A 20,293-nucleotide genomic window follows, 5' to 3' on the forward strand; every position below is an offset into this window, starting at 1 on the left:
ATCAGGCAGGTGGCATGAATGTTTGCTTGACACAAAACGTCCTTCACAGGAGAAATGTGCAGGTGTGATGCTGCATGCTGGGCAAGTTAATATTCTGCACAAGGACATTTATTTCATACTTCCTGGAAGTCACAATGAAGAAAGAGGAGCTTCGGCTTAAGTAGTTCTGTGATGGAATAAATCCAAATGAATGAGCTACCTCACAGCAAATCCTCTGTCACAGTGATCTCTTTAAACCATTTCTGGTGAAGCTGAACCTGTAGAATGCACTTGCTGTAGCACAAGCCTGAGACTCACTTCCCAGATCTGTGAAACAGAGACCCCATGCATGAAAAGGGCAGAATTCTAGATAAACCTCCTACCCATTGTGCATCTACTATACAGCTAAAGTGAGAAGCTCTGTAAGAGGCGTATATCACTTCAAAACTAACGTGGGGCTTGGTCCTCAGCTTTCCATCCCATAGTTTAGCACAGTGATGAAGATTGTGTTACCTGTGTTCTCTTGAGCATTCCACACAGGAGTGGTCAACTAGCTGTGCAGCAAGACTTTTCAAACAAGTTGGCTTTCAATCCTTGTGCAGCAAAACAAAGAACCCAGCCGTTCTTAGAAAACCGATTTTTTTTTTTTAAAAAAAAAATCCTGCTTCCTTTGCATTATTTCCCTTTAAGCATTGTCTGAAGCGGGTTGTTTTGGCATTTCAACTATTTAGCTGAGTAAGGGTAATTGTGGATCACATTGAATCAGAACCGGAAAAAGTTTGAAATTCATTGCATTTTTATTACACAGTGCCTCAGACAACTCAGCTTATTATAACAGCAGTTATCTTAGAATCATAAGCCTTTAACTTGCTTAAAGGTGGTTAAACTTGGGATAGATTTGTGCTCCAAGACATTCTGCAGAAAATTCATGCTAGTTTAACCAAAGCAGAGCATCTATACCAAGAGAACTTACCACTTCATTCCATGTTTCTGTCCCTGCCTGCCCTAAATAGAACAGATTGCAGGCAGCTGCGATTGCAAAACTGCTGCAGGCCACATGAACTGAGAGGCATTAATAAAAGCTTGTAAAGATCTCCAGAACTTTATAGAGCCAACCAAGTTTTCTAGGCAACAGATGTGACCTCAAAAGCAGCCCTGGTAAAAGTCACCAGAGCCAAGCATTTAGTGGCTACTGAGTATCTGATACCCTAGACCCACACTTCTCTCAAGAAGCTCAGAGTATCTTACACCTGGTTCCCGGATAATCTCATATATGGTGAGGCCAGAGCAAGCCAAGACCAGATGCTCAACTTCAGCCACAAAGCTGCATCGTGAACCTTCAGGGTATTCCAGATAAGGTGCAGCTGGTGTTTTATTACGGCACAGAAGCAACCCGGACAGATTGCACATTGCTGGGATAGCACATATTGGCAAGAAGCAGCACTATGAGCCGGCAACACAAATGAAGTTAGTTCTTTGTCGTCGTCCTGTAACTGCAAGTGCCAAGCCAAGAAACTGCCCACCTGGTTGCACCTTGAAGCAACCGCCATGGCTGAAGATTCGGGAATTGATGGGGTTTTTTCCCATTAAAAATGAGGAAAATGCATGTCCAAGATACAAGGTCATAAAAAGAGACCCGGAAGATCAAACCAGAGGCCCATCTAGCCCCTCACAATGGGCAACTGGATGCCTGTGATAAACACAAGCAAGACCCAAGTGCAACAACAGCACAACAGCACTCTCCTTGTGATTCCCAGGAACTGATATGCCTCCAACAGGGGAGACCTCATGGTCTCCAAACCATGGACCTATCTCCTTCATTGCATCTGAATGCATTTGTCTTAAGAATTAGCATACTCCTGCACAGCAAACACAACTTGGTATCTCACATCTCCTCTGTGTTTCCTTCCTCCTCTCCAGTCACCTGAAGCAGCGGTTACGGAGGTTTCCCTACTCAAAAGGAACATCTGAGCTAGATTTGGGTCCTGATTTCAAATTTACTAATTCTCCGTATCTATGCATAGTTGTGGTTTTTTTAATCCCCTTAGCTCGAGTTGTCTAAAGCTAATGTAATGAGAGAGTGGTGGGATGTAACATGGGGAGATCTCTAGGGAAAGGTAACTGAAAATACCCAACAATATTTGGGTAGCAGAAGGAATGAACCAAGATTAAGTACAGCAAGGCCAAAATGTGTCCTATTGGAGTAGAAAGATTTGGAAGGGAAGGTTTAGTGGCAAAGATGGACACTCCTGCTATTAGCATTTAAGTGACAGTTACCCAGCATAAGTACTGAGGCTCTTACATATACATTTATTCTCAGGGGTGGGGATTTTCTTCTAAGTAAACATGCATTGTGCAATACTCAGAAAATCAAATCATATTATTTCCCCCTTACAGCTGCTGCTGCACCAGAATTTGTTTTTTATTTAGGTGCAATGAAAGCACAGGTGTGTTCTGCATTCAGATGGCATATTTTTAGGGTTTAATTAGAAACACATCAGGACCTGCATATAGTTTACTGCTCCACCCGCTACTGCCCTATTTTGACTCTTGGCTCCCACTACAGGATTCAGAGAACAGCCTGGTTAGAGTCTCCTTCATGAATGCAGTCACTTGTGGGACTCATTCTGTATAGGAGACAGAACTCAAGGGAAGGACAGGCTGCCGTTCTCACACTGCTTTTTCCAGAGTTGCACTGCCATCCCCAGCACCACACTAACATAAGTGAAATATTTCACCTGGCTATACATTAACAGGAATATACACCTCTGCAAATCTGGAAACCTATCATGATTCACCAGAAAGTTACTTTCCCTTCTGCATGTAACCACAGGGCAGAACAGACTCTGCAAAGAACCACCTTGGACACAATGCTACTCTCCTGGATTATTAGCTAGGTGTTCACAGCTTCAGAAAGGTGTGCATCACAGCTATCCATCACAGCCTTTGAGCATTACATTTGCAGCCCAATTCTAAGCAAGTTTCCTCCCAAGCTCAAGTGAGTCCAGTGGTGCTTTTTCTCAAGCTACCGTGCACCTTGCTGTAGCCTTCAGATCATTTTCACCAGAATGCTAGTCTGCTTTAGGTGACTAGACCAAAGCACATTCTCTCAGTCTGCGAATTCATTCTACTTTGGGGTAATCCGGGTGTTTCCCCCACAAGTCTGGTGCAAGAACCCTTGGAGCTGGGTTCAAATCTTACTTTGAGCTACAGACCTTTGCGGCGGCCCTAGCCTGGCCGGGGGCCACGCAGGACCATTGCAAGGATACAAATGCGGTTTGTTTGCACACTCGGACTGGCAACACTCTGCGCGTGGCCTTCCTTCGGGGGAGGGCGGAGGAGGAGGAGGAAGAGGCGCGCGCGACATTGCAGAGGCGGGCCGAGGAAGCCGCTGCGCCGCATGGCGCGGGCCGCTTCTTCATCCCTTGCGCGCCCGCGGCCAAAGCGCGGAAGCGGCGCTGCCCATGGCTCGACCCCAGCCCTCCCTCCCCCCGCCCCTGGACTTGCCTGGCTGGGGTCGGTGGCCTTGAAGACGTGGCATGCCATCGGGGACTCGGGGTCGTCGGGCTGCGCTTTGATCAGGTAGGCGAAGTAGGTGAGGTCGTGGCTGTTGTGGATGAAGCGCGCGATGTGCTGCGCCTTGTGCTCGAAGATGAAGACGGCCGGGTTGGCGGCGCTGCTGGCCGACGGGATGCAGCGCAGGTTGGGCGAGCCCAGCAGCAGCAGCACTTCGCGGGCGGGCACCGCGCTGGGCTCCTGCTTCTGGCTGCGCCGACGGATCTCGGCCACCAGCCATGGCAGCATGGGCAGCGTGGTGCGCCGGTCCAGGCACGACCAGCCCACGTACCACAGCCTGAAGCGCTTCTCCCCCGACGGCGCCTTGCCGACGCCTTGCAGCGGGTCGGCGGGGGGCTCCAGGGGGTGAGAGAACGCCCCGTCCGAGCTCGCCTTCTCCATGAGGCCGGCAGGAGCCCCCGCCAAAGGCGTCCTCGGTTTCCTTTGCGGCGTCCGAAGAAGGAGCGCAGCCTTGCGCGGCCCTCGGAAAGCAGGTCACCTGCAGCTCAGCGCGGCTCCCGGGCGAGGAAACGTGCCGCAAGGGGACATCTCATGCCCTGCCGCAAGCAGCGAGGCAGCACGTCGGGGGCGGCGGACTCTTCGTGCATGGATCCCGGTGCCGCGATCCCTCGGAGGTGCTGCAGGGCTCCGGGGCGCGACGCTCTCCCAGCACCCGCCGCGCTCCTGCGGGTCTCGCCTGGAGCTGTGCGACGGCCGTCCGCGCCCGCCTCCTGCGCCCGCCCACCCCGCCGGGCAGCGCCAGTGAGACGGCCGCGAGGGCTGCCTCCTCCCGCCTCCTCGGAGCGAGGGGTGGCGCACGGAAAGGCGACGCGCCTGGGAGGCGGGCTGGACGGCTTGGCCCGCCCTCCCCTGCAGTTGGCCCGCAAAGGAGACTCGCCGCGTCGTTTCCCGACGGCCAAAACAAAACGAGACGCGCCTCCCTCGCTCCCGGAGGCTCCCCTTCCCCGCCTCGACGCGGCTGCAGAAGCCGATCCGGGCTCCAGCCAGCCTAGGCGAAGCGACAGTCCTCCCGCCGTCTGCGCATCCTCTGCGCCCGGCGCGCATGTGTGCGCGTCGGGCCGCACATGCCCAGCAGCGGAAGGGGAGCAAGGAGCGGGGTCGGCGGCTTCATGCGCGCACCCTTCGCGGTCCGCTGGCTGTCGCAGGGCGGATCTAGCGGCAAGACCCGGCAGAGGCGCCGCAAGCGCGATCCTGAGTGGGTTAACTTGGAAGTTTAAGCGGGGGCTTCAGTGGCGTCTTTTGCGCCCGGGTTGCGCGCCTGCCTTCTTGCTTGGTAGTCGCCGCCGTCGAACCAGCGCAACTTACGCGTCAAGGCTCTAATTTACTCTTACTTAGGCGGGCGGGGAGGCGAGAGGGAGAAGAAACAAAGGGGGGGGGGGAGCTGATGGACTGAGGGATTTATTGTGACATAAGCCACCATAACGCCACAAGGGGCATAATTCCCAGCCCTGTCGTAATGCAATGAGCATTGCTGGCTATTACTCCCTGAGGTGCTTTGAGGTGAAAGAAAAACACCCAAGATTCAATATTAAAAATAAATGAAGCTATGATCTGTAGGCGAGGGGAGCCGATGGGTCTCAAACCCCTGAATTAGGGACGTTCCCTGCATGTGAAGCCAGGCTCCAATGGATTGAGCAGATGAGACGATTAGCAGGTCCAAGGGTGGAAAATATGGTTTCTGCACGTGCTGTAGAGGGAAGTGAGGGGCAGGTGGGGCTTGTCAACCTGGGAAGGTTGCCCATCTAGGAGAAGAAAAACCCTGACCCTAAACCTCCGCTGCCTTGCCAAATTTTTCCATGAGAAATTAAAGAGTAAACCCTACACCCATCCATGAAATGGTTGGGTGGGGGTCTTGGATTTGATATCCCGCCTTTCACTCCCTTTAAGGAGTCTCAAAGCGGCTAACATTCTCCTTTCCCTTCCTCCCCCACAACAAACACTCTGTGAGGTGAGTGGGGCTGAGAGACTTCAGAGAAGTGTGACTGGCCCAAGGTCACCCAGCAGCTGCATGTGGAGGAGTGGGGAATCGAACCCAGTTCACCAGATTACGAGTCCACTGCTCTTAACCACTACACCACACTCGGCAACTCCTGCTCGGCTTTCCTCAGGCCCTGTGGAGGTGCTGCTAAGAAAGAATGATGACCTGGTATGCTGAAGTCAGAGGGACTTATGTATGAAACAAGCCCACTTAGGAGAATCTTGCAGCAGGTCAAGTTCAGGGCGTAAGAAGCCCCATCGAGCTCTGCCTGGTGTGTCATGCTTGCGCCCAAGGCCAGACCATGAATCGTCTGAGGAGCAGTGGTGGCTGGTGCCCGTTGGAACCGCAGAGCCAGTGTCAATTATTTCTAGTTTTGGCCTCCGTGCTGAGTTGTCTGAGGACAACGCTGAGGAAAACTGGAAGCAGGCAGGTGGGGACTGGCTGGCTGGCCGCTGATTGAGGCTGGTGCCCAATTTGCCCTAAAGGACTATCCTGCTCTGTAGGGGTGTTGTTTTAATCATTCATACCTAGGAGGAGATTGGTCTCTGTCCATCTCAAACCGCTACCTCCAAAGTTCACATTTTAAGGTTTTATAGCCTATATGGTACTCTTCCTCCAAAATACCGTATTTTTCGCTCTATAACACGCACCTGACCATAACACGCACATCGTTTTTAGAGGAGAAAAACAAGGGAAAAAACATTCTGAATGAAACAGTGGATGTATCATTTTTGTGCTTCATGCTGTGGCCACAGACATGTGATCTGATGGTGAATTTGGGGTGACCCAATGCAAAAATCCTGAGAATTCCTGTGGATCCATGCTTTGTAACCACGTTTTTGCACCATTGCAGCCCCAGGCAACAGTGGGTGCGTGATTTTTCTGGTGCAGGCTGTAGCCATGGACATGCTATGTGATCTGATGGTGAATTTGGGGTGACCCAATGCAAAGATCCTGAGGATCCATATGGATCTATGCTTTGTAACCACATTTTAAGTGGGGAGCGAAGGAAAAACAAAGAAGGGACATGAGAGGGGTGTGCAGAGAAGCAGCTGGCTAAGAATGCAGGAGAGGGCTATAACAGGAGGGAGAAAAGGAAGGCAAAAGTTTCCCCCCACCCAAGCCAGCCAGCTCTCTCTCTCTCTCTCTCTCTCTCTCTCTCTCTCTCCCCCCCCCCCACCTGCATGTTTTCAGCAGCACCGGAGCACAGAGAGGAAGGAAGGACACTCTGCTTTCCCCTCTGCTTGCCTGGAGGGGAGGGGCTTTCCCTGCTCTTTGTTCCGTTTCAGCAAACACAGCAAGGAAACAGAAAAGGGTGGGCAGTAAGACCCTGAGGCAGAATGCAGGAAAGCAGCCGCTTCCTCTTTTCAGGTTTCCCTTCTCCATGAAGCGCGATTTGATTTTTGCCTGATTTTTCGGCTCAATAACATTCGCTCAATAACATTCGCTCAATAACACGCACAGACATTTCCCCTTCCTTTTTAGGAGAAAAAATCTGCGTGTTATAGAGGGGAAAATACAGTACTATAGATTTCCAAGAGGTAGTGTTGTATTTGATTTGTAGGTTGGGGGCTGGTGCCTTAAAGACTATGGTTGCACATCTTATACACTAGACCAGTGGTTCCCAAACCCTCGCCTTCCCCTTTTAAAACAATTAAAGGCTGCTACTGAAGCCTGTTTACTTGAAAGCAAGAACTACTGAAACCAGCAGCCGCCTTTTGAGGGTAAATACCATTATGATCAGGATGTAACATCCCCAACAGTAAAAGGCACTCCCTCTCTCCTGTCTCATGATCCGGGGATCCATTCACATCAACCCATCCAATAATCCCCCCTCATCTCCTGACAGGCTTATCCACTTATTTCATCATTTGGCTTCTTATCCCTTAATCCGCCTATCATTTGTTATCCTCAAAGCCCTGCAGTGGCTCGGTACTTGGGAGAAAGTGTTTCAATGGCATTTTGCTCATGGAAGTCAGTATTTAGGGTTCATATTTGGGTATGCTAGGTTGCGATCATGACTGTTAAAACACAAGCACACACACATGCGCACGCACACACACACAGGTTGGCTGTGCAGCTCTGCAGCTAGTTTAGTAATCCTCAAACTACCCTCAAATCCAGTTCCCTGGGGAGGCTGCTGGCGCAGCATCTAGAATCTGCCCTCAAATGCAGAAAGGGCCAGTTGCAGCACTAGAATAGCACCCATCATCCTAGGAGACTGCAGGTAGGAACTTCTGCATCAGAGCTTGTGCTGGCTCTTTGCTGAGTGTGATGGAGCCCAAGGATTACTTATTAGTCATTATTGTCACAACAGCTTGAGATACAGATCTTCCTCCTACTCCATGGGTAGGCAAACTAAGGTCCGGGGGCCACATCTGGCCCAGGCGCCTTCTAAATTCGGCCTGCGGACAGTCCGGGAATCGGCGTGTTTTTACATGGGTAGAATGTGCTCTTTTATTTAAAATGCATCTCTGGGTTATTTGTGGGGCATAGGAATTCGTTCATTATTTTTTTCAAAATATAGTCCGGCCCCCCACAAGGTATGAGGGACACTGGACCGGCCCCCTGCTGAAAAAATTTGCTGACCCCTGTGACCTACTCAGTAGGTTTTTCTATGGAGAGGCTGGCTTAGATAAACAGAAGATGGGGCTTAAGCACTTTAAACTCTTGTTTCATTATGCAGTTTGCAACTAGTACAGTACAGTGGTACCCCGCAAGATGAATGCCTCGCAAGACGGAAAACCCGCTAGACGAAAGGGTTTTCCGTTTTGGAGGCGCTTCGCAAAACGAATTTCCCTATGGGCTTGCCTCGCAAGACGACAGCCCATAGGGAAATCTCCGGGACAGCGGGGAAGCGCAGCGCGTCTTCCCCACTGTCCTCGGACCTCCTCCCGCCGCGCGGCATCGGAACGAAGCTCCGATGCCGGGGGGAACGCCTCCTCCCGCCGCGCGGCATCGGAATGAAGCTCCGATGCCGGGCGGGGGGGGAACGCCTCCTCCCCCCCCCACGCGGCATCGGAACGAAGCTCCGATGCCGGGCGGGGGGGGGAACGCCTCCTCCCGGCGCGCGGCATCGGAACGAAGCTCCGATGCCGGGCGGGGGGAGGGGGGAACGCCTCCTCCCGCCGCGCGGCATCGGAACGAAGCTCCGATGCCGTGCGGGGGGGGGGACGCCTCCTCCCGCCGCGCGGCATCGGAACGAAGCTCCGATGCCGGGCGGGGGGGGGAACGCCTCCTCCCGCCGCGCGGCATCGGATGGCTTTCCTGAAGCCTTGGGGTGGGAGGAGGGTTTTCCTTCCCACCGCCAACATTCAGAATGCTGTTCTGAATGTTGGCGGCGGGGAGGAAAAACCCTCCTCCCACGCAAGCCCCGGGAACAGAGGGAAAGCGCTGCGCGCCTTCCCGTCCCCGTACCTGTCCTGAAGGCTTGCGGTGCGAAGAAAAGCCCTTCTCCGCACCGCCAGCCTGGCAAGCGGTTTCCCTAGGAACGCATTAATTGATTTTCAATGCATTCCTATGGGAAACCGTGCATCGCAAGACGAAAAAACCGCAAGACGAAGAGACTTGCGGAACGAATTAATTTCGTCTTGCGAGGCACCACTGTATCTTCTTTTTGCTAGTGCTACAGCGTTTTACACTGTGCTCCATTTTTTTCCACCTTTTCTACCTGGTTGCTGTACGTTCATCTATAAAATCAGATAGATAGATAGATAGATAGATAGATAGATAGATAGATAGATAGATAGCAGCAAGAGATGATAGAATATAGCCAAAGGTGACTTCAACTTAAGCCTTTTCTCTAGTGAGCCACTGGCCTTATTATTTCAATTTCTACAAAATTCCAGAGGATTCTACACTGCCCTAAAATATTCACTGCCCCTGTTGATACAATAAGCTGTTTGGAGGTCATTTAGTAGCAGTTAAAAGGCCTTTTAGTAATTTCTACAGGTTTGCGACAAGGCCAGAAACTTGTCGAAATACAGAGTGGATGAACTGTTGACTCCTACCCAGACCCTCCATTGAAGAGACCATGACTGTGGAAGGACAGCAGCAGACAGGGACTGAGGGCTTATGCATCAAATTATAACTTCCTAAACTTAACTGCTGGGTCAGCATTCACTGCTTGCTTCAGGGCTAGTTTGGGAGGAAAGGACATGGGTTATACATCAGGAAAGAAGAGAGCAACCACTTTAAGCAAGTACTCTGCAATAGAACCAAAGCTGTATTTAATAGCCCATAATGGGCTAGCTGTTGTCCTTGTCCATGGAGTTTTCTTGGCAGGGATACTGGAGTGGCTTGCCGGTTCCTGCTCCAGGTGGATCACACTTGGTCAAAACTCTCCACTATGACCTATCCATCTTGGGTGGCCCTGCACGGCATAGCTCATAGCTTCTCTGAGTTATTCAAGCCCCTTCGCCACGGCAAGGCAGTGAGTGATCCATGAAGCTATGGTTTTCCCAGTAGTGATGTATGGAAGTGAGAGCTGGACCATAAAGAAGGCTGATTGCCAAAGAATTGATGCTTTTGAATTATGGTGCTGGAGGAGACTCTTGAGAGTCCCATGGACTGCAAGAAGATCAGACTCCATTCTGAAGGAAATCAGCCCTGAGTGCTCACTGGAAGGACAGATCCTGAAGCTGAGACTCCAATACTTTGGCCACCTCATGAGAAGAGAAGACTCCCTAGAAAAGACCCTTATGTTGGGAAAGATTGAGGGCACACAGAGAAGGGGACGACAGAGGACAAGATGGTTGGACAGTGTTCTCGAAGCTACCAGCATGAGTTTGACCAAACTGCGGGAGGCAGTGGAAGACAGGAGTGCCTGGCGTGCTCTGGTCCAGGGGGTCACGAAGAGTTGGACACAACTCAACGACTAAATGACAACAACAACAATGGGCTAGCTAAGGGACGTGGGTGGCGCTGTGGTCTAAACTCTAAACCACTGAGTCTTGGGCTTGCCGATCAAAAGGTCAGTGGTTCGAATCCCCGCGACGGGGTGAGCTCCTGTTGCTCGGTCCCTGCTCCTGCCAACCTAGCAGTTTGAAAGCACACCAAAAAGTGCAAGTAGATAAATAGGTCCCGCTCCGGTGGGAAGGTAAACGGCGTTTCCGTGCACTGCTCTGGTGTTGGTGTTCCATTGCGCCAGAAGCGGCTTGGTCATGCTGGCCACATGACCCGGAAAAACTGCGGAGCAGACAAATGCCGGCTCCCTTGACCTGTAAAGCGAGATGAGCGCCGCAACTCCGGAGTCGTTCACGACTGGACTTAACTGTCAGGGGTCCCTTTACCTTTCATGGGCTAGCTAGGATCTTTAAAAAAGGGAACATGCATGCATACAGGTGACAGCCAGACAGTTTTGCTTATCAGATGCAGCCTCCTCGGACCACTCCTGATTTTCAGAAGGCCCAAGGTTCTGCAGTCTGGGGCATGCATGGAAAACTACAAATCCCAGCCTAAAATTACTGTGTTTAAAACGTCTAGCAGCAGACAAGTACATTCACACACAGACAGTTTTAAGATTCATAAGCAAAAGGCAGCAGACAATCAGGGAAATAAAGGTGCAACGATTTCCCCACCATTAGATTTAATAGAAAACAAGAGCATTTTGGGTTCCCAAAATATGTGGCATGCCACATTTCATGGGTAACAGGCTAATCAATATGCTTGAGCTAAAAATTAACAGAAACCACAAGCTTTATAATTGTGGCCTGACAGCACTCAGGCAACATCTCCAGCACAGTATCACTTTTCTGGGTTCTTCTGTATGGTGAAAATCCTATGCCCACTACATTTGCTCTTAAGCAGCACGTCCTTCTACATATGTGTAGCATTTCAGTATATAAGAAGGCATTTTACAGGCCTTTGAACATGAAGAGTCCAGCAGATGGGCAAAGTCGCGTAGGAAACTGAAATGACACCTTCTCTCAGCAAAAACCACAATGTTTTAAGGCAAACAGGAACAGCTCATTTGGTTCAAAACAAGCTGCACAGCAGATGCTCAAACTGTCTCAAGGACGGCTGCCATTTCCTTGAACTGATTGTAGAAGTTCTAAAATGGAAAGAAGGAAAGGATATACGATTATTTGGATATACAGTCTGTGAGATGTAGCAGCCTACTTCAAACTGGTGCCCCCCAAATGTTTACGACGAACTACCAAAATCTCTAACCGCTGCTCAGGCTGGCAGAGGCTGATCAAAGTTACAGTCCAAAATATTGGGATGACACAAGTTGGGGAAAGCTGACCTACAGTGTTTGGCTTGTATGTCCAAGTTCAAATCCCCAGTCAGGGCATTTTCATACTTCTGCATTGCTTCAACCTCCCTTCTCTCCTCTAATTTCCAAATTCTCTCTCTTTTTCATTCTAGAGCCAAAACGTATTTCAAAAAGTCAACGCATTTCCCCAGTTTTCGAGTCTTAAGTTAACAGGAACACAGAAAACCAATGGCGTTTCCATTGCAACCCAGTTGATTTGTAACCACCTTAGAGCAAGTGCCAACCTTTAGAAGGGGTTATGTTATTATACAAACCTGAAATTGTGGGACCGTCATTTCAAATGTTTTGCTTGTGATGTGGCCTGAAGCATCTGCCACTTTTACTGCCATCGTAACATAAGGAGACTTCAGAGATTTGCAGCTGTCGGAGCTCACTGCCATCCCCAGTTTCCACTGAAAATCAATAAGCTGCAAATAAATAAAGAGGGAGAGGAAAGAATCAGACACTGTGGCCAATAGAGTTCTCTGAGGCTGGCAGAATGCACAAGTAGTGCATTCAAATGCAGCACCAAACCATGGTTTGGCATTCCATTAAACAGACTTGGGCACATGCGCAGTTTCTTCCCCACGCTTGCTCCTGTTCCCTCCTTGATATTCTGGTTCACAGCAAACCAGAGTGTGCTAATTCAGATGTGAATCAAGTTGTCGTTGATGTCAACAGAGCTGCGGCAAACCTTGGACGCCACATTAAAACACAGAAACAAATGGTCATTTAATTAATAATGATATTTTTTAGTCTGAACCCAGGCTCATGGTTTGCTTCCCCCAAACAAACCAGGAGCCCCATTTTGCACAAAACAACATACCTACATCTGCAGCTCAGAGATAGCAGCCAGAGCCCTGGAAACTTTTGCACAGCATGCAACATTGTGCTGCTTGTTCATGTTAAACCATAGTGGGTTTTTTTCTAAATAACTATGATTTAATGTGGTATGCAAACCAGGACACTGTGTCATGGGACAACAATAATATACAAATAGAATTTTACACCATGCTCTGCCGAAGGAGGCTACCCCAGTGCAAACTTCCTTTGAAACAAATTGTTTTACCCGTCCAACAACTGCTACATTTTTGGCATCTTCCGACACTGCGATCGAGCTGCCCTGTTCGTTCCAGACGTGACGAAGAACCTGGACAGCTTGTTTCGGCAGAGTACCAGCTGCACCGCCTAGCCTGGTAGACAGGTCTTCCGGCGAGAGTTTATCTTTTGCTGCTGTGCTAAACAAAACAAAAAAAGGAGAGGAGGGGAAAGGAAGACTTCACTGCTAGATTTTAAATAGAAAAGAGCTGATTTTAAATTTTGCTTGACCCCTGGAAGACTGCTTTACACCCATTTTAGCAGGGTTTTTGTAAAAAAACAAAAAACCTCAAATAAAATACAATTAAACAAAATTAGATCATTTCCCATACTTGTGGCTTGCTCTTCCTACAGTAAATTCTGGAATTATCTCACTTCAATTTCACAAAGGACACTGTCAAGAAGGTTAAGCAGAGCATCATAGTTTGCCTTGGGCCAATGGTGTACCAAAGAATATGTATGAGGAGTCCCTATATATCGTAGATGATTATAGGACAGGCTTACAAACTAGGCTATAAGGGTAAATCAGTATTTTTAATTCACAGAAGCACTGCTCATAATTACAGATACTAAATTTCTTCCGTGCAGTAAACAGTAGCGATGTAGTTAAAGAGATCCGAGGACCATGCTTGCTTACCTGAATACAAAGGAAATGGCATTAACAACCTTTTCCAGGTCACTAGTGACTATTTCAATCCCAGCTGCCTGAAATCTCTAGGAGAGAAATGCAGTTCATAGGGTTGTAGCAGAGGACAAATTAATAACGGGTGTTGTTAATATGCGTGCAATATTGTTTTAGCAATTCAGTTTACCTGACACAGTTCCACTGTGTTCACAGCTGGGATCTCACACTGAAGATTCTGAATGATTTGCTGACACTGCAAAGAAAGAAGATTTTAAATGGTTCTTAGATGACAACTACTTGCTAATTGCAAATGCAATTTGTGGGAATTAAAAGGATTTTTTTGTGTGGAACGAAACAGCATTCATTTGCTTTCAATGGCAAGAGAGTAATAAAATGGCAGTAGACGAATCTCTGGTTTTAAGATCATTCAAAAACATGGCAACTGTCAATCAGCTAGCGACTTATCAACCTTATGGTAGGGAAGGCCTTGTCTGGACAATTTTCATAATCTACCCAGGGCTACAAGCTTTAACCAGAAGTTTTAGCTGACCGATTAATGCATACACATTTAAATAACCGAGACTGAGAGTTAAAGGGAAGACATATTTTTAGGCTTCCTTGGCTATAGTGAGCTACTGTACTAAAGAATGGCCAATAACAGAAAAGTTAAATAAAAGGGCATTAAGGATATCCTTTGCTTCTATTGTAAATTCTCTCGCATATCCCTATTTCCAAGAATGGGTCTGTATTAGCCTTGCTAACATGAAACTTACCTTTAAACGGTAAACAATCAACTAAAGCTAAAGCTCTGCCAAGAAAGATTCATCGTGCATCTTGTTTCAACCTTTAAATGTCTGCTGAAAACTTTCCTATGCCACCTGGCTTAGGCCAGCAATTAAGATTGCATCTTTCCATAATGGAAATTGATAGTCTCAGATTTTACATTTTTATGCATTTTTCTCACACATACGTAGCACTGTAAGCCACTTAGATTTTTTTAATGATATAGCAGTATATACTTCTATAAATTAAATTTAAATTTAAGAAAAATAATTGAATAGAAATGTAGAGTTGGAAGGGACCCAAAGGATCATCTAGTCCAGCCCCCTTGGACAGCTGAACCACGGAGGCTGTCCTTGGAAGGGGGTCTGTACATAATAGTCTTTACTTGGCCAAGCACTCTACATTTGCCAATAAAGCGATAAGGGCCTGGTTTTCACGTAACACTAAGCCAAACTATGGCTTACATCAACTGGCCGAAGTGGCTGCTGTCTCCAGGATCCATCATTTTCACATTAAACCATGGTTTCTTAGAGTTATGTGCAAATGCGGCCATAATATTAACAGGCTAGAATCTAAAACGGTTTCAACTCTAATGATTTGTTGTTGTTTTTTCCCAATTCCGACCGTGAAAAGTTAAAGTGCGGCTTAAATTCGTGACCTTACGAACATTGGCTTTTACAATATCACTACTGAAACAGACATACGGTAAAACAGAACAAAAAAAGTTTTATTGCCGATTTGCGAGCTTGAGACTGTGCAATTAATTCTAATGTCATTCGTCACTTTCCTCGTATTTTACAGTGCAGTATTGATTTTTTATTTGCATTTACGGTGCCACGAACAGGTGTTTAACCCACTTGCGGGTCCTCTCTACTACTCATAGGATTTTCTTCTACATTTGCCATTTACGGGTGTGAGTGCCTGCAGAATTTTAAGGGAGCAGCTTATATTTGGGTATTCTCTCCCCCCCCCACCAAATTTTAAAGGCTTATTTGTGGGTGTGGCTTATATTCGGGCCAATACAGTGGTACCTTGGGTTAAGTACTTAATTTGTTCTGGAGGTCCGTACTTAACCTGAAACTGTTCTTAACCTGAAGAACCACTTTAGCTAATGGGGCCTCCTGCTGCCGCCGCGCCGCCGGAGCCCAATTTCTGTTCTCATCCTCAAGCAAAGTTCTTAACTTGAAGCACTATTTCTGGGTTAGCGGAGTCTGTAACCTGAAGCGTATGTAACCTGAAGCGTATGTAACCCGAGGTACCACTGTATGGTATTTCTTTAAAATTGTATTATTAAGTTAAATAATACAAACAAATGTGAGGTTTATCCTGGAGACAAATAAATAAGCTTTCCTTAAATATAAAGTGGTTAGAGGGTAGAATTGTTTATGAGCTGTGTCACCTATGCATGTTTACTCGGAAGTAAGCTCCACTGTTTTCAGTGGAGTGCATCTCAAGTCTTAAAATATATTCCAGTCCCATGTGAGGAGACAGCATGGCTCCATCCCACCATCCTCTGAAGCACAACTGCTTTTCTTTCATGAAACTGCGCATCAGAAATACTAGGAAGGGAATTTAAAAACCGTAAGGCACGCAATGGAGCAAAATCGCTATAAAATGATCCATGATTAAAAGGGAGAAAGGAGTTCCTTACTAGCTCTGCAAACAGATCCTGTGGTATTGTTCTGATGATGTCCGCGGTGCTGCCAAAATCTGCAAAACAGAAGATTTTGAGCTTCACATTTAAATCACTGTGCAACTCTAACCAATGCACCAGCTGGGTGGAAAATGGCCACCTGTGGGTATCTCGCTGGCAGTAGCTTGAAGAAAATCCCCAAAATTGTGCACTTTGCTGGTGGGTTCAAACCCCTTAGCTGCACCTGTTTGCCTTGGCACAGCAAAAAATAGAGAATCCCTTTCCCCCAAAAACCTTACACTCTGGCTCATATGAACAGCAGGGCTTCACAAATTTAACTGCTCCACAAATGGTTTTCAAAAGATCTTTTACTAGAATTCGGGCAGCTGTAGTCGCATACATCCATAGAGTAGTTTTATTCTTGGGGATTTCTATTGTTAATATTTCCAGAAGGAATTTTCGTAGCACAAAAGTGGAGAACAGATGCAGGGCCATCAAGAGAAGAATGGCACCTTAAAATATTAAAATGTATAGAACGTGGCAGCATGACAAATAGATGTAAGAAATATTGACGGTAAGAATTTTAAAAGAGGACTGGACGTTATATATAGAACATATGGAAAATATAAGAAGAAAATAAGTGTAACAGACTGGGGGGGAAATACTCAGCAGTAGATGTGACAAAGTGGAATAGTGTAAAGTAATGAAAATAATTTAGTAGAATCAGAAAACGCAGTCAAAAAGACAACAGATAGGAAACAAGAGAAAGAGTGGAAGAGGAGTTAAAATTAAAGCTCATAAGAGTCAATTAAACTGGAGGAATATGTTACTATTATTATTTACAGATATATGTCTTATATTTATTTATTTTTCTCTTTCTCTCTTACTACCACAGGCTTGAGTGTAACATACTATGCACTGATATGATAAAACAGAAAAGCAAATATTTTTTTTAAAAAAACAAAAAAGGTATTTTGCTATTAGATAAAAGTATAAACATTGTATTATTTAACCCAACTAATGAATGAATAAGAAGTTGTTTTCTGCTCAATAGTGGCTGCAAAAATGATGAATATTGGAAAGTGAATCAAATATCTCCTAGACATCCGTAGTCCACACAAGTATGGAATGGAGTTTTTTTGAGGGGCAAAGCATACGTAGGAAGATGTCAGGAAAAATTAGGTGTTCACTGGGCGGGGGGTGGTGGTGGCAGGAAACACTTAAGCAGGCATAGGCAAACTCGGCCCTCCAGATGTTTTGGGACTACAACTCCCATCATCCCTGACCACTGGTCCTGTTAGCTAGGGATGATGGGAGTTGTAGTCCCAAAACATCTAGAGGGCCGAGTTTGCCCTGCACTTAAGGGTCTGGAAACAAAACCTTATTTGGAACTGTTGCGGGATTTGGATAAGTTTAGCCTGCAAAAGAGTAGACAGAGGAGACAAGATATTCAAATATCTCAAGGGCTGTTACATGGAAAATGGAGCAAGCTTCTTTTCTCCTGCTCAGAAGGTAAGATTCAAACCAATGGCTTCAAATTACAAAAAGGGAGATTGTGGCTAAACATCAGCAAGAACTTTCTGGCAAATAAACGGACATAAATCTGACATCAAGAATCACAAAACAGAGAAACCAGTAGGAGAACACTTCAATCTCCCAGGACATTCTATACAAGATCTCAAAGTAGCTGTTTTACTACAAAGGAATTTCAGAAATAGACTGGAAAGAGAAGCTGCTGAATTGCAACTCATTACCAAACTTAAAACCATGGAGAGACCTGGTCTGAACAAAGACATTGGATTCTTATCCCATTATACATGACTAAGCCATTTCTCACCTTCTCACCCCTTGCCTTTTCCTGTAAGACCTATTACAGTCGTTAAGAGTCGTCAACAGGCTCATCTCAGCTACCTGCCAATCTCCCATTCCCAGCACCCTTCTGAGTAATACCCCTCCCCACCTTCTCACTATATAGAAGGATCTGGCAACTTCTGTTTCAGTGTATCTGAAGAAGTGTGCATGCACACGAAAGCTCATACCAAGAACTAACTTAGTTGGTCTTTAAGGTGCTACTGGAAGGAATTTTTTTATTTTAACTTTCTGGCAGTAAGAGCTGTTTTGACAGCGGAACAGATTCCCTTGGGAGATTGTGGACTCTCCTTCCTTGCAGGTTTTTAAGCAGAGATTGGATGGCCATCTGTCAGGGATGATCTAGTTGTGATTCCTGCACTTCAGAGGGTTGGACTGGATGACCTTCAGGGTACCCTCCAAATCTACACTTCTATGATTCTAGGATAAAGAAACTGTAGGGCAATTATTCTTAGGACAACCTGAAGCAGCGATAGAGGATGGGTGACTCTCCTGATGTTGTTGCACTTTAATTCCCAGGGACGCGGACTTATAAAAAATATTGGGGGGGCCCGGGAAAGCTCATGAATAATAAATAAGCTCATGAATATGCAAATAAAGTGGCGCCGCCTCCTCGTGAGCGAATAGGGGAGAGCGTGCTGCGCCTATTAATCAGCTCCGAAAGAAATTGGGTGGAGCTTTTGCTCGGGAGGGAGGGCAGGAGGCATGCAGCCCGACCCTGTGCATTTTGGGCTGGGGGAGAGGCGGCGATGGCGCTCTGCTGGAGGGGCGCCGGAGATTATTGGGGGGGCGGAGCCCCCCAAACGATTTTTTGAGGGGGCTCGGGCCCCCTCAAGCCCCATGGAGTCGGCGCCTATGTTGATTCCTATCAGTCCCAGGCAACACAGCCAGGGGTCAAGGGTGAGCTGCAGCCCTCTCACAAAATCTAAAGGCTCACTAATCACCCTGAGATCTACAGGGGAAAGGCGATATGCAAATTTAATAAACAGCAAATAATAGCAAGGCATAGCTTCTAGGTATGGCTAAAAGTGAAATAGAGGGCTTACTTGAGAGCAAGCATGTTGAGAAAGCGGCTTGCAAAAGACGCACAGGATAAACACCACCTATGCACTTGAAATAAAAAATTAAAAAACTGTCCAGGTGCACCTTACAGACAATTTTATTATTATTATTTATCTCGAATGCGTCAGACCAACACGGCTACCTACCTGAATCTAGAACCACCTATGTAGGAAGTGGGAAGTGCTGTTTAGGGAAGCTTTTAATATTTTATGATTATTATATTTTAATATTTTGCTCGAAGCGGAAGATGGGTGGGGTATAAATAATAAACTATTATTATTGTTATTATTAAGCAGAGTTAGGAGGCAATGTAGACCAGGAAGCACTTGAGGCGATGGGCCGGTTCCCCAGAACCCTCCTCATTTACACCCTTAGCAACAACAACAACAACAACAACAACAACAACAACAACAACAACAACAACAACAACAACAACAATAATAATAATAATAATAATAATAATAGTTATTCCACGCCTTTTTCAAGGAAAAAAACCCCACTATGTTCAACAAGGCTTACTCCCGGGTAAAAGTATATGGGCTTTTAGCCCTCCCCGCCTTTTTTTTTAAATAGCCTCCACGGCATGCTTCCTCGTTCATTCCCCAAAGCGACCAACCTCTCCCCAAACTCACCCCACGGTCCGAGCGGCTTTCCGAGCCCCATCGCGGCGACTCCCGCAGCCATGGACATCAAAGGACGCGCCTCCCACTTTGGAACGCCTTGGAACGTCGACGAACAACGCGCGGCTCCCTGATTGGTCCCTTCGCGGCAACAAAGAATTTTACTCCTTCCGAGACTTCCCTCCCAGCCAATCAAAAGCCAGGGTTTCCCTCCGTTGTTTCCGATGGCGGAGCTTCTTCCGCTCTTGGTCGCTTTGGCCGGTTTACGAGCATGCATTTTTGCCCGGGGGAATCAGTTGACTCTCGCTGGAATAAGTCGCGGCCGCTACCCCCTCAAAACGCTCCTTTCTCCCCTCCTCCCGCTGAATTTTATTTCTTCTGGACTACAACTCCCATAACTCCTTGCCGTTCGTTATGCTAGCAGGGGCTGGTGGGAGTTGGAGTCCAACGTTCAGCCAGCGGTCTGTAGGAATCTTTGGCTGGGCTATCATTTAAGGCGGGGCTTGTTTGGGAGCCGAGTTTTGCTGCAGCAGCGTTTTTTTATTTCTGTTTTTGAAATCAATTCCTATTGATTTATGTGGAAATTGTTCAATTTATTTGGGCACTCCCCCCCCCCAGCAAATATTTTTAATGGGATATATGTATGTGTAATATAATATAATATAATGTAGCCTAACAAAACAATCCTTAAAATATTGCTTTGTTTTGAACACATCTTAAGATTCCCAAACTGGAAACTCATGGTCCAGTCTTCACAGACAGAATAAAAAATGCTTATCATGTCCAATTCTATGTATCTTTAAGGACGCGGGTG

At 47.0% G+C, this 20,293-nt stretch overlaps 2 protein-coding genes across 5 annotated transcripts in view; both read right to left on the reverse strand.

The window, feature by feature from the left end:
• Window positions 1-4,233, reverse strand: part of TBC1D4 (TBC1 domain family member 4) — a 94,370-nt gene extending 90,137 nt beyond the window's left edge. For 2 of the 4 annotated variants that reach the window (XM_081198260.1, XM_081198261.1), the window contains exon 1: window positions 3,487-4,231. In XM_081198260.1, the coding sequence (XP_081054386.1) occupies window positions 3,487-3,936 (450 nt within the window). In that variant the 5' untranslated portion in view covers window positions 3,937-4,231. Of the gene's footprint in view, window positions 1-3,486 lie in introns of all 4 variants that reach the window. The other 2 variants (XM_081198259.1, XM_081198262.1) reach the window with 2 other exon arrangements.
• Window positions 4,234-11,103: 6,870 nt separating this feature from the next.
• Window positions 11,104-19,814, reverse strand: COMMD6 (COMM domain containing 6). The gene is made up of 7 exons (XM_081198101.1): window positions 19,492-19,814; window positions 15,947-16,005; window positions 13,700-13,765; window positions 13,525-13,601; window positions 12,859-13,027; window positions 12,065-12,217; window positions 11,104-11,585 (listed from the first exon to the last, which is right to left on the reverse strand). Exons 1-7 carry the CDS (start codon window positions 19,754-19,756, stop codon window positions 11,535-11,537), a joined length of 840 nt encoding a protein of 279 aa, XP_081054227.1. The 5' UTR covers window positions 19,757-19,814; the 3' UTR covers window positions 11,104-11,534.
• Between the last annotated feature and the right edge of the window lie 479 nt (window positions 19,815-20,293).

Source organism: Podarcis bocagei (assembly GCF_964188305.1).
Source record: "Podarcis bocagei genome assembly, chromosome: 6".
In the NCBI taxonomy this organism is placed as follows: Eukaryota; Metazoa; Chordata; class Lepidosauria; order Squamata; family Lacertidae; genus Podarcis; species Podarcis bocagei.

Coding starts and splice junctions, on each gene's coding strand:
- COMMD6 (XM_081198101.1), bottom strand. CDS start 19,756: ATGCATGCTCGTAAACCGGCCAAAGCGACCAAGAGCGGAAGAAGCTCC. Junction 13,602..13,699: donor ACACAGTGGAACTGTGTCAG/GTAAACTGAATT, acceptor TTTCTCTCCTAG/AGATTTCAGGCAGCTGGGAT. Junction 12,218..12,858: donor ATGTAGCAGTTGTTGGACGG/GTAAAACAATTT, acceptor ATTTATTTGCAG/CTTATTGATTTTCAGTGGAA.